Consider the following 15,000-nt stretch of genomic DNA (forward strand, 5'->3'; position numbering starts at 1 on the left):
TAGTTAATAAAGTGTTTTATAAAAGACAAGCTAACAGTATATTGTGTCTGTGAAGGGAACCACGTTGTCACCCAGCACTGAGGCAAACACATGACCCATTGTTCTGCATTACTTCAGGACCACTAATGGAACAAAGGGACCAGAGCATAACTGATCAAACAAAGAGGATAAACACCCCACTGTTAACCCTGCTGGCTCGCCTGTGTCATTCATAGACCATTGGTACAACCTTGTACAATTGATACTAATTGATATCAGGCAGTGGTCGTCTCTCTCTCAACCCAGCTCTCTCGATCTCACTTCTTGCTCTCTCTGACTTCCTGCAGTTCGTGGTAATAGACCTGATTCCAACCAAAGCCCATTATATATTTGATTACAAAGACTTTACACTAGTCACTGTTAATTACTCATAAATCAAAGGACAAGTCAGTCGTGGGAAAAAGGACTCAGTCATGCCCTCTGCCACTGAACCGTTTCCTGTCAGCACTGACAGTGACAGATATAATCAGTAGATGTGGTTCATGCAGAAATACGACACAGAGATGTAGTGTTGTCAACACTCAGAGGGACTTAGCCACTGAAAGAAAATTATACAGACATGCAAATTCACGGCTGTAGAGTGTCTTGGCGCTGGTCTCAATAAACACCAACCTGTTTGACGTTGTAGCCTGTCTTGGCGCTGGTCTCAATAAACACTAACCTGTTTGACGTTGTAGCCTGTCTTGGCGCTGGTCTCAATAAACCAACCTGTTTGACGCTGAGCCTGTCTTGGCGCTGGTCTCAATGAACACTAACCTGTTTGACGTCCTTCTTGGCTGGTCTCATAACCTGGTGATGTCTTGCCTGGGAGGAGCTCCTTGGCCCGCTGTTCTCCTTCCTCTATGGTGATCTGCCTGGGAGGAGAGGACAGGAATCATCAAACCACTGACTGAAGAACATCTTAAATAAGCAGTGACCCGGGGGAACAGTTGATGACTTTATTTTGCAAATCAAAATCATTTTTCAACGTTGATTCAACCAGTTTGTGCCCAATGGTGAGGTACTGTGGTCTACAGACTACAACAAGCCACAGCCAGCAGCACTGTCTACCAGCACTCACCTAACAGCACATCTAACATCGTTCATTAACATCGTTCACTATGGTGAAGCTGATTGATGGTGTTGTGGCCCAAAAAATTTATTAATTACTGCCTATTACTAGGGGTCCACAGAATGGAAGGAGGGGTCCACAGAATGGAAGGAGGGGTCTACAGAATGGAAGGAGGGGTCTACAGAATGGAAGGAGGGGTCTACAGAATGGAAGGAGGGGTTTACAGAATGGAAGGAGGGGTCTACAGAATGGAAGGGGGGTCTACAGAATGGAAGAATGGAAGGAGGGGTCTACAGAATGGAAGGAGGGGTCTACAGAATGGAAGAATGAAGGGGGGTCTACAGAATGGAAGGAGGGGTCCACAGAATGGAAGGAGGGGTTTACAGAATGGAAGGAGGGGTTTACAGAATGGAATGAGGGGTCTACAGAATGGAAGGAGGGGTCTACAGAATGGAAGGAGGGGTTTACAGAATGGAAGGAGGGGTCAGAATGGAAGGAGGGGTCAGAATGGAAGGAGGGGTCTACAGAATGGAAGGAGGGGTTTACAGAATGGAAGGAGGGGTCTACAGAATGGAAGGAGGGGTCTACAGAATGGAAGGAGGGGTCCACAGAATGGAAGGAGGGGTTTACAGAATGGAAGGAGGGGTTTACAGAATGGAAGGAGGGGTTTACTGGAAGGAGATTGGAAGGAGGGGGAGGGGTTTACAGAATGGAAGGAGGGGTCTACAGAATGGAAGGAGGGGTCTACAGAATGGAAGGAGGGGTTTACAGAATGGAAGGAGGGGTCTACAGAATGGAAGGAGGGGAATGGAAGGAGGGGTCTACAGAATGGAAGGAGGGGTTTACAGAATGGAAGGAGGGGTCCACAGAATGGAAGGAGGGGTCTACAGAATGGAAGGAGGGGTCTACAGAATGGAAGGAGGGGTCCACAGAATGGAAGGAGGGGTCCACAGAATGGAAGGAGGGGGTCTACAGAATGGAAGGAGGGGTCTACAGAATGGAAGGAGGGGTCCACAGAATGGAAGGAGGGGTCCACAGAATGGAAGGAGGGGTCCACAGAATGGAAGGAGGGGTCTGGACAGAATGGAAGGAGGGGTCTGGACAGAATGGAAGGAGGGGTCTACAGAATGGAAGGAGGGGTTACAGAATGGAAGGAGGGGTCTACAGAATGGAAGGAGGGGTCTACAGAATGGAAGGAGGGGTTTACAGAATGGAAGGAGGGGTCCACAGAATGGAAGGAGGGGTCTACAGAATGGAAGGAGGGGTCTACAGAATGGAAGGAGGGGTTTACAGAATGGAAGGAGGGGTCCACAGAATGGAAGGAGGGGTCTACAGAATGGAAGGAGGGGTCTGGAAGGAGGGGTCAGAATGGAAGGAGGGGTCTACAGAATGGAAGAATGGAAGGGGGGTCCACAGAATGGAAGGAGGGGTCCACAGAATGGAAGGAGGGGTCCACAGAATGGAAGGAGGGGTCCACAGAATGGAAGGAGGGGTCCACAGAATGGAAGGAGGGGTCTACAGAATGGAAGGAGGGGTCCACAGAATGGAAGGAGGGGTGGAAGGAGGGGTCCACAGAATGGAAGGAGGGGTGGAAGGAGGGGTCTACAGAATGGAAGGAGGGGTCCACAGAATGGAAGGAGGGGTTTACAGAATGGAAGGAGGGGTTTACAGAATGGAAGGAGGGGTCTACAGAATGGAAGGAGGGGTCCACAGTTGAATATTAGCGGGCTGGCTAAATCTGGCACATGCGCTTACAAATGTGATTAAATTTGCCTTTGCCCTGGCAAAGAACAGCTAGTAAAGTCAAACAGCATGGTGAGGAGACTACAGCGTCCTGCTAGGCTGACTACACAACCCAGCCAGCTCAGAGAAAAAGACAGTGAAAAGACGTTGAAAAATGTTAAAAATCTGTGTTTTTGGATGAAAAGATAGACCAGAGGAAAGAGTGCCCCCTACTGGCCCTCCAACAGCATCTGGTCTCCCATCCAGGGACTGACCAGGACCAACCCTGCTTAGCTTCAGAAGTAAGCCAGCAGTGGTATGCAGGGTGGTATGCTGCTGTCCAGGGTGGTATGCTGCTGGCCAGGGTGGTATGCTGCTGGCCAGGGTGGTATGCTGCTGGCCAGATTGGTATGCTGCTGGCCAGATTGGTATTCTGCTGGCCAGATTGGTATGCTGCTGGCCAGGGTGGTATGCTGCTGGCCAGGGTGGTATGCTGCTGGCCAGGGTGGTATGCTGCTGGCCAGGGTGGTATGCTGCTGGCCAGATTGGTATGCTGCTGGCCAGATTGGTATGCTGCTGGCAAACTGTTGTGTTAAAAATAGCAAGTGCCTCCTCTGGTCTTGGCATGTGGTCTCTAGCCCAACAGCTGGCAGATACAGTGCTGGTAGGCGAGTCTACATGAGATTATTTATAGATGCCATTATTTCTATTTGTCAAAAGGCAGCCAAGGATCGATGTCACCAGAATAAGAATCTCAATATTTATTGGCATGGAGCATCAAACTCATCGACGTGCACTTCCACCACCCTGTAAAGTTCATCATCATTTATTTAATCTGGATCCTAATTAACTGCATGCTTTCCTTAATTAATTGCATGCTTTTCTTTCATAGTTGACTCCAAGTTAACTTCAATTTAATGGTTATTATATCAATATTTGTGCATAAAATTATTTAACCTTGAATTCCTGTTACTAACAACTTCAATAAGACACACACATTGTTTTTTATTTTATACAAATGTTATGTTTAATTTGGAAATTACAGATCTCTACTAGGAGATTGAGAAGTCATCAGAGTTTCATAGCAATTCCACATCAGAATGGTTATTTGCATAGCATTTTAGCTAATCCTAAACATATTGTATCATTTACTTTAGGTCTGCTTCAATGGCTTTCATAAGGTAGGTAAGCATTGTTAAATGAGGACTAAAGTCAAATGTCAGTGTCCTAACATGAGTATGCAATTACATTGAAATTAATGGGTCTCTCCCCCAAAGCAATCTCCCCCCCAAAAATTTTTTTTCTTGAGTTTCAAATTATCTTCAATCATGTTCAGACTACATTTTGAGGTAATACATGTATATTATATGCAAGACTGAATATTTATTAATTGACCCCGTGGATATGAAAAGTGGTTTAACCCATGTATGTTGCATAAAATAGTATCTTGTCTACAATTAAATCCAATTTTTCACAACAGTATTTTTCATACCCTATTCTTGTTTCACCATACTTTTACTGACATATAAAGCGCCTGGTTTTTACATTTTAACCATTTATTTACATATTCCTACTCTTCAAGGTCTCTTCTAACAGGAATGATGCAATATTCATTGATCACCAAGTGAATTCCTGCCTTTTATCCAATATCTTCGGTGAGTGATTTTGAGTTTTCTTACACACGACACGGTGTGGCAGTCTAACTTGTAAATTGATTCTCTGTCAATACGCTCTACCAGCCGCTTGAGTATAGGGTTAAACGCTTAAGTAGAGATGAAAAATCAGCCTCTGCTGTCAGACAGTAAACACTTAACGACAGAACAATCAGTGTGTTTCTGGACAGATCATTCACACTGACATCACTGTAAAATGGGGTGGGGGGGGGAGACTAAGGCCCGGTTTCCATAGCGATGGAATTTAAGCTTACTATTGTTTTAAAGACCCATCTTTCCTTACAACGTCCGAAGACGAAACACGCGTTTCCCTAAACACCACACGAGAGAACGGTCACTGAGTGCGTCGTTGGAGCGTGTGTCGATACTGATAGGATCGAAAGAAAGGGAGGGCTGATCTCGGATCAGCTTTCTCTCTTCAAATCGTTCCTTAAAATGTGCTCAATAATATTTTATAATACTGACCACGGATCAGTGAGATATTACCACCTAAAGCAACAAACATTGAGGCGGTTTACTCTAAATGCACTATATCACCGATTTGGCACATCATGAAATATATTGCGACAGATTACAGACAGTAGCCTACAAAATAGAAAAGAAAAATAGAAATCAGTTGATTGATCATGATTTTTGATATTGTTGATTGTTTATGTCATTTTGGGTTTGGAAGCATGTCAACACACCATGTCAACACACCATGTCAACACACCGTGTCAACACACCGTGTCAACACACCGTGTCATCACGCCGTGTCAACACACTGTGTCAACACACCATGTCAACGCACCATGTCAACACACCATGTCAACACACCGTGTCAACACACCGTGTCAACACACCATGTCAACACACCGTGTCAACACACCGTGTCATCACACTGTCAACACACCGTGTCAACACACCGTGTCACACATCACACCGTCAACACACTGTCAACACCATGTCAACACACCATGTCAACACACCAGTCTCAACACACTGCACCATGTCAACAAACCAGTCTCAACACACTGCACCATGTCAACACACCATGTCAACACACCATGTCAACACACCATGTCAACACACTGCACCATGTCAACACACCATGTTAACACACCAGTCTCAACACACTGCACCATGTCAACACACCATGTCAACACACTGCACCATCTAATCCCTGTCCTACAGCCTGATCTAATCCCTGTCCTACAGCCTGATCTAATCCCTGTCCCACAGCCTGATCTAATCCCTGTCCTACAGCCTGATCTAATCCCTGTCCTACAGCCTGATCTAATCCCTGTCCTACAGCCTGATCTAATCCCTGTCCTACAGCCTGATCTAATCCCTGTCCTACAGCCTGATCTAATCCCTGTCCTACAGCCTGATCTAATCCCTGTCCTACAGCCTGAATTAACCCCTGTTCTACAGCCTGATCTAACCCCTGTCCACAGCCTAATCTAACCCCTGTCCTACAGCCTGATCTAATCCCTGTCCTACAGCCTGATCTAAACCCTGTCCTAAAGCCTGATCTAGTCCCTGTCCTACAGCCTGATCTAATCCCTGTCCTACAGCCTGATCTAACCCCTGTCCCACAGCCTGATCTAACCCCTGTCCTACAGCCTGATCTAATCCCTGTCCCACAGCCTGATCTATCCCTGTCCTAATACCTGTCCTACAGCCTGATCTAATCCCTGTCCTACAGCCTGATCTAATCCCTATCCTACAGCCTGATCTAATCCCTATCCTACAGCCTGATCTAATCCCTGTCCTACAGCCTGATCTAATCCCTGTCCTACAGCCTGATCTAACCCCTGTCCCACAGCCTGATCTAACCCTGTCCTACAGCCTGATCTAATCCCTGTCCCACAGCCTGATCTATCCCTGTCCTAATACCTGTCCTACAGCCTGATCTAATCCCTATCCTACAGCCTGATCTAATCCCTATCCTACAGCCTGATCTAATCCCTGTTCTACAGCCTGATCTAATCCCTGTCCTAATCCCTGTCCTACAGCCTGATCTAATTCATGTCCTACAGCCTGATCTAATCCCTGTCCTAATACCTGTCCTACAGCCCGAAATAGTTATTATCCTCCTTAATGGCCACCTTCCTTGAATGTTTATTGACTGATCCAGTCAGTCTGACTCAGGAAACTGCATTTCACAGCACTTTATCTGCCTTCCCTGTCTTTCTCCAGATCAATTAGACACTGTAGCTGCATGCAGACAGCAGACAGCAGACAGCAGACAGCAGGGAGCAGACAGCAGAGAGCAGACAGCAGACAGCAGAGAGCAGAGAGCAGACAGCAGAGAGCAGAGAGCAGAGAGCAGAGAGCAGACAGCAGAGAGCAGAGAGCAGAGAGCAGGGAGCAGACAGCAGGGAGCAGACAGCAGAGAGCAGACAGCAGAGAGCAGGGAGCAGAGCAGACAGCAGAGAGCAGGGAGCAGACAGCAGAGAGCAGAGAGCAGAGAGCAGAGAGCAGAGAGCAGAGAGCAGGGAGCAGACAGCAGGGAGCAGACAGCAGAGAGCAGACAGCAGAGAGCAGGGAGCAGAGAGCAGAGAGCAGAGAGCAGGGAGCAGAGAGCAGAGAGCAGAGAGCAGACAGCAGACAGCAGAGAGCAGGGAGCAGAGACCAGAGAGCAGAGAGCAGAGAGCAGAGAGCAGAGAGCAGAGAGCAGACAGCAGAGAGCAGAGAGCAGACAGCAGACAGCAGAGAGCAGAGAGCAGAGAGCAGGGAGCAAGAGAGCAGACAGCAGACAGCAGAGAGCAGAGAGCAGACAGCAGACAGCAGAGAGCAGAGAGCAGAGAGCAGAGAGCAGAGAGCAGACAGCAGACAGCAGAGAGCAGAGAGCAGAGAGCAGAGAGCAGGGAGCAGACAGCAGAGAGCAGGGAGCAGACAGCAGAGAGCAGGGAGCAGACAGCAGAGAGCAGGGAGCAGACAGCAGAGAGCAGAGAGCAGAGAGCAGAGAGAGCAGAGAGCAGAGAGCAGACAGCAGACAGCAGAGAGCAGAGAGCAGAGAGCAGAGAGCAGAGAGCAGAGAGCAGGGAGCAGAGAGCAGGGAGCAGGGAGCAGAGAGCAGGGAGCAGACAGCAGACAGCAGAGAGCAGAGCAGAACCTTAAAGGAGGCTATGGGAAGAAGTGAGCAGCACTGAGGCAAACTGACAGATTGATGTTATGATTCATGTTTAATTGAATGTGGCTGAAAGTGCCTCTATATAGGCTGACATGCTGTCCATAAATAACAACTCCAGATTTTTTAACACATCACCATGAAAGGCATTTGGCTCCTACCGGCTGTTCCTGACGACTGTGTGATCACGCTCTCCGTATCCGATGTGAGCAAGACCTTTAAACAGGTCAACGTTCACAAGGTCTAGGCCAGATGGATTACCAGGACGTGTACTCAGAGCATTCGCTGACCAATTGGCAAGTGTCTTCCCCGTATTTTCAACCTCTCCCTGACCGAGTCTGTAATACCTACATGTTTTCAAGCAAACCACCATATTCCCTGTGCACAAGAAAGTGAAGGTAACCTGCCTAAATGACTAGCGCCCCGAAGTACTCACATCGGTAGCCATGAAGTACTTTGAAAGGCTGGTCATGACTCACATCAACACCATCATCCTGGAAACCCTAGACCCACTCCAATGTTAGTACTGCCCCAACAGATCACCAGATGACGCAATCTCAATCGCACTCCACACTGCCCTTTCCCACCTGGACAAAAGGAACACCTACGTGAGAATGCTGTTCCTTGACTACAGCTCAGCGTTCAACACCATAGTGCACACAAAGGACCCTGGGACAAAACACCTCCCTCTGCAACAGGATCCTGGATTTCCTGACGGGCCGCCCCCAGGTGGTAAGGGTAGGCAACAACACATCTGCCACGCTGATCCTCAACACGGGGGCCCCTCAGGTGTGCGTGCTCAGTCCCCTCCTGGTACTCCCTGTTCACCCATAACTGTTTGGCCAAGCACGACTCCAACACCATCATTAAGTTTGCTGACGACACAACAGTGGTAGGCCTGATCACTGACAACGATGAGACAGCCTACAGGGAGGAGGTCAGAGACCTGGCCGGGAGGTGCCAGGACAACAACCTCTTCCTCAACGTGAGCAAGACAAAGGAGCTGATCGTGGACTACAGGAAAAGGCGGGCCAAACACACTCCCATTCACATCGACGAGGCTGTAGTGGAGCAGGTTGAGAGTTTCAAGTTCCTTGGTGTCCACATCACCAACAAATCTCATGGTCCAAACACACCAAGACAGTTCTGAAGAGGGCACGACAAAACCTTTTCCCCCTCAGAGGACTGAAAAGATTTGGCTTGGGTCCCCCAGATACTAAAAAATGTCTACAGCTGCACCATCGAGAGCATCCTGACCGGTTGCATCACCGCCTGGTACGGCAACTGCTCGGCATCTGACCTTAAGGCGCTACAGAGGGTAGTGCGTACGGCCCAGTACATCACTGGAGCCAACCCCAGTCACCCAAGTCATAGATTGTTCTCTCTGCTATGGCACGGCCAGCGATACCGGAAAGCTCCTTAACAGCTTCTACCCCCAAGCCATAAGACTACCAATTAATCAATCAAATGGCCACCCAAACTATTTACATTGACCCCCCCCTTCTTTTTACTCTTTTTACACTGCTGCTACTCGCTGTTTATTATCTATGCATAGTCACTTTACTACTTCTTACATGTACAAATTACCTCAAATAACCTGTAACCCTCCACATTGACTCTGTACCGGTACCCCCTGTATATAGCCTCCACATTGACTCTGTACCGTAACACCCTGTATATAGCCTCCACATTGACTCTGTACCGGTACACCCTGTATACAGCCTCCACATTGACTCTGTACCGGTACACCCTGTATATAGCCTCCACATTGACTCTGTACCGTAATACCCTGTATATAGCCTCCACATTGACTCTGTACCCCTGTATACCTCCACCTCTGTACCGTATATCCTCCACACTGACTCTGTACTGTAACACCCTGTATATAGCCTCCACATTGACTCTGTACCGGTACACCCTGTATATAGCCTCCACATTGACTCTGTACACTCCCTGATATAGCCTCCACATTGACTCTGTACCGGTACCCCTGTATATAACCTCCACATTGACTCTGTACCATAACACCCTGTATATAGCCTCCACATTGACTCTGTACCGGTACCCCCTGTATATAACCTCCACATTGACTCTGTACCATAACACCCTGTATATAACCTCCACATTGACTCTGTACCATAACACCCTGTATATAGCCTCCACATTGACTCTGTACCGGTACCCCTGTATATAGCCTCCACATTGACTCTGTACCGTAATACCCTGTATATAGCCTCCACACTGACTCTGTACTGTAACACCCTGTATATATCCTCCACACTGACTCTGTACCGGTACACCCTGTATATAGCCTCCACATTGACTCTGTACCGGTACCCCCTGTATATAGCCTCCACATTGACTCTGTACCGGTACCCCTGTATATAGACTCCACATTGACTCTGTACCGGTACCCCTGTATAAACCTCCACATTGACTCTGTACCATAACCCCTGTATACCTCCACATTGACTCTGTACCGGTACCCCCTGTATATAGCCTCCACATTGACTCTGTACCGTAATACCCTGTATATAGCCTCCACACTGACTCTGTACTGTAACACCCTGTATATATCCTCCACACTGACTCTGTACCGGTACACCCTGTATATAGCCTCCACATGGACTCTGTACTACCCCCTGTATATAGACTCCACATTGACTCTGTACCCCCCTGTATACATCCTCGTTACTAACCTGTAACCCTGCACATTGACTCTGTACCGGTACCCCTGTATATAGACTCCACATTGACTCTGTACCGGTACCCCCTGTATATAGCCTTGTTACTAACCTGTAACCCTCACATTGACTCTGTACCGTAATATAACCTCCACATAGACTCTGTACCGGAACCCCTGTATAGCCTCCACATTGACTCTGACAGGTACCCCTGTATATAGCCTTGTTACTAACCTGTAACCCTGCACATTGACTCTGTACCGGTACCCCCTGTATAAAGCCTTGTTACTAACCTGTAACCCTCCACATTGACTCTGTACCGTAACACCCTGTATATAGCCTCCACATTGACTCTGTACCGTAATACCCTGTATATAGCCTCCACATTGACTCTGTACCGGTACTCCCTGTATATAGCCTCCACATTGACTCTGTACCGGTACCCTCTGTATATAGCCTCCACATTGACTCTGTACCGTAATACCCTGTATATAGCCTCGTTGTTGATATTTTTTACTTTAGTTTATTTAATAAATATTTGATTAACTATTTCTTGAACTAGATTGTTGGTTTAAGGACTTTTGTAAGTAAGTACTTCATGGTAAGGTAATATTCAGCATTTCATGGTAAGGTTGTATTCAGCATTTCATGGTAAGGTTGTATTCAGCATTTCATGGTAAGGTTGTATTCAGCATTTCATGGTAAGGTTGTATTCAGCATTTCATGGTAAGGTTGTATTCAGCATTTCATGGTAAGGTCTATAGTATTCGATGCATCTGACAACATACACAGACCAAGTCTTTGACTACCTGAGTCCTCCCTCCTCCCTCCTCCTTGTCATATTTCATATCATGGTCATTTCATCAAACAATTCCTATGCACCTGCAGCAAGTAATCACAGATTGTGTGTGAGATATTTTCCTATTTAATATTGTGGTCTGTGAAAGTGAGAATGATTTAAAACTCAGTGCCAATCAGCAACACCAGGGACCGACAACTTGAAGGTCAGATGTGTTTTACCAATTACTGGCATCATTAGGGGGTTTCTCCAATGTCCGGACATTCCAAGAGAGAGAACATCAGGAGTGTCTGTGAGTGTCTAGTTTCTCTGTTTAGACTGTACGACAGGGTAGGGAGGTGAATCATTACTGTACGACAGGGTAGGGAGGTGAATCATTACTGTCTGACAGGGTAGGGAGGTGAATCATTACTGTCTGACAGGGTAGGGAGGTGAATCATTACTGTCTGACAGGGTAGGGAGGTGAATCATTACTGTATGACAGGGTAGGAAGGTGAATCATTACTGTCTGACAGGGTAGGGAGGTGAATCATTACTGTCTGACAGGGTAGGGAGGTGAATCATTACTGTCTGACAGGGTAGGGAGGTGAATCATTACTGTATGACAGGGTAGGAAGGTGAATTATTACTGTCTGACAGGGTAGGGAGGTGAATCATTACTGTATGACACGGTAGGGAGGTGAATCATTATTGTATGACAGGGTAGGGAGGTGAATCATTACTGTACAACAGGGTAGGGAGGTGAATCATTACTGTACGAAAGGGTAGGGAGGTGAATCATTACTGTATGACACGGTAGGGAGGTGAATCATTATTGTATGACAGGGTAGGGAGGTGAATCATTACTGTATGACAGGGTAGGGAGGTGAATCATTACTCTATGACAGGGTAGGGAGGTGAATCATTACTGTATGACAGGGTAGGGAGGTGAATCATTACTGTATGACAGGGTAGGGAGGTGAATCATTACTGTATGACAGGGTAGGGAGGTGAATCAATACTGTATGACAGGGTAGGGAGGTGAATCATTACTGTACGACAGGGTAGGGAGGTGAATCATTACTGTCTGACAGGGTAGGGAGGTGAATCATTACTGTATGACAGGGTAGGGAGGTGAATCATTACTGTATGACAGGGTAGGGGGGTGAATCATTACTGTATGACAGGGTAGGGAGGTGAATCATTACTGTACGACAGGGTAGGGAGGTGAATCATTACTGTATGACAGGGTAGGGGGTGAATCATTACTGTATGACAGGGCAGGGTGTTGAATCATCACTGTACGACAGTTGACTACCCCCAGTGTTTACTGACTACCCCCAGTGTTTACTGACTACCCCCAGTGTTTACTGACGACCGACTACTCCCGGTGTTTACTGACTACCCCGGTGTTTACTGACTACCCCGGTGTTTACTGACTACCCCCAGTGTTTACTGACTACCCCGGTGTTTACTGACTACCCCCAGTGTTTACTGACTCCCCGGTGTTTACTGACTACCCCGGTGTTTACCGACTACCCCCAGTGTTTACCGACTACCCCGGTGTTTACTGACTACCCCAGTGTTTACTGACTCCCTCCGGTGTTTACTGACTACCCCGGTGTTTACTGACTACCCCCGGTGTTTACTGACTCCCCAGTGTTTACTGATTACCGTCTACCCCAGTGTTTACTGACTACCCCCAGTGTTTACTGATTACCCCCAGTGTTTACTGACTACCCCCAGTGTTTACTGACTCCCCCAGTGTTTACTGATTACCGTCTACCCCCAGTGTTTACTGACTACCCCCAGTGTTTACTGATTACCGTCTACCCCCAGTGTTTACTGACTACCCCCAGTGTTTACTGATTACCCCCAGTGTTTACTGACTACCCCCAGTGTTTACTGACTCCTCCCGGTGTTTACTGACTACCCCGGTGTTTACTGACCCCCCGGTGTTTACTGACTACCCCGGTGTTTACCGACTACCCCGGTGTTTACCGACTACCCCGGTGTTTACTGACTACCCCCAGTGTTTACTGACTCCCCGGTGTTTACTGACTACCCCGGTGTTTACTGACTCCCCGGTGTTACTGACTCCCCCGGTGTATACTGACTCCCCGGTGTATACTGACTCCCCCGATACTGACTCCCCGGTGTTTACTGACTCCCCGGTGTATACTGACTCCCCCGGTGTTTACTGACTCCCCCCGGTGTTTACTGACTACCCCCAGTGTATACTGACTCCCCGGTGTTTACTGACTCCCCGGTGTTTACTGACTCCCCCGGTGTATACTGACTCCCCCGGTGTTTACTGACTCCCCCGGTGTATACTGACTCCCCCGGTGTATACTGACTCCCCCGGTGTATACTGACTCCCCGGCGTGTACTGACTCCCCGGTGTTTACTGACTCCCCGGTGTATACTGACTCCCCGGTGTTTACTGACTCCCCGGTGTTTACTGACTACCCCAGTGTATACTGACTCCCCGGTGTTTACTGACTCCCCCGGTGTTTACTGACTCCCCGGTGTATACTGACTCCCCGGTGTTTACTGACTCCCCGGTGTATACTGACTCCCCGGTGTTTACTGACTCCCCCGGTGTTTACTGACTCCCCCGGTGTATACTGACTCCCCGGTGTATACTGACTCCCCGGTGTATACTGACTCCCCGGTGTTTACTGACTCCCCGGTGTATACTGACTCCCCGGTGTTTACTGACTCCCCGGTGTATACTGACTCCCCCGGTGTATACTGACTCCCCGGTGTTTACTGACTCCCCCGGTGTTTACTGACTCCCCGGTGTATACTGACTCCCCGGTGTATACTGACTCCCCCCCGGTGTTTACTGACTCCCCCGGTGTATACTGACTCCCCGGTGTATACTGACTCCCCCGGTGTTTACTGACTCCCCGGTGTATACTGACTCCCCCGGTGTATACTGACTCCCCCGGTGTTTACTGACTCCCCTGTGTGTATACTGACTCCCCGGTGTATACTGACTCCCCCGGTGTTTACTGACTCCCCCGGTGTATACTGACTCCCCGGTGTTTACTGACTCCCCGGTGTTTACTGACTCCCCGGTGTATACTGACTCCCCCGGTGTATACTGACTCCCCGGTGTTTACTGACTCCCCGGTGTATACTGACTCCCCGGTGTTTACTGACTCCCCCGGTGTTTACTGACTCCCCGGTGTATACTGACTGGTGTTTACTGACTCCCCCGGTGTATACTGACTCCCCCGGTGTTTACTGACTCCCCGGTGTTTACTGACTCCCCGGTGTATACTGACTCCCCCGGTGTATACTGACTCCCCGGTGTATACTGACTCCCCCGTGTATACTGACTCCCCTGGTGTTTACTGACTCCCCGGTGTATACTGACTCCCCCGGTGTTTACTGACTCCCCGGTGTATACTGACTCCCCCGGTGTTTACTGACTCCCCCGGTGTATACTGACTCCCCCGGTGTTCACTGACTACCCCCTGGTGTATACTGACCCCCGGTGTTCACTGACTACCCCCTGGTGTTTACTGACTACCCCCTGGTGTTTACTGACTACCCCCTGGTGTTTACTGACTACCCCCCGGTGTTTACTGACTACCCCAGTGTTTACAGTCTTCTCACCTGTTATATTTCCCTGGTTATCTCTGTTATTCTGTGTATCTGGCCTTCTCTCTCTCTTTCACTCTCTTTTTCTTTCTCTTTCTCTCTCTTTTTCTCAATGTATTCCTCTCTCTCTCTTTCGCTCTCTCTCTCTCCGTCTCAGGTCTCTCTTACAGTTGGAACATGCTCAGGCGTGACGAGGCACCAGGTCACTCTGAAGTAGAGTAGAGACAGACTGACAGTGTCGCAACTAACTTGTGTTTTGATTGGATCCCCAAAGACCCAAAAGACCTTTTCAAAAGAGAGAGAAGAGAGACATTGGACACGGACCG

General features: G+C 48.3%; 1 protein-coding gene across 1 annotated transcript in view; it reads right to left on the reverse strand.

Annotated features, from left to right (window-relative positions):
• The window catches only part of LOC112240813 (ras-related protein Rab-6B), a 207,670-nt gene that overhangs the window by 17,130 nt on the left and 175,540 nt on the right, over positions 1-15,000 (reverse strand). Inside the window, exons 6-7 of the mRNA XM_042322856.1 lie at positions 844-893; positions 652-695 (exon numbers count right to left, since the gene is read on the reverse strand). Coding sequence (XP_042178790.1) covers positions 652-695; positions 844-893 — 94 coding nt within the window. The remainder of the gene's footprint in view (positions 1-651; positions 696-843; positions 894-15,000) is intronic.

The sequence above is a fragment of the Oncorhynchus tshawytscha genome, linkage group LG06 (genome assembly GCF_018296145.1).
Source record: "Oncorhynchus tshawytscha isolate Ot180627B linkage group LG06, Otsh_v2.0, whole genome shotgun sequence".
NCBI lineage: Eukaryota > Metazoa > Chordata > Actinopteri > Salmoniformes > Salmonidae > Oncorhynchus > Oncorhynchus tshawytscha.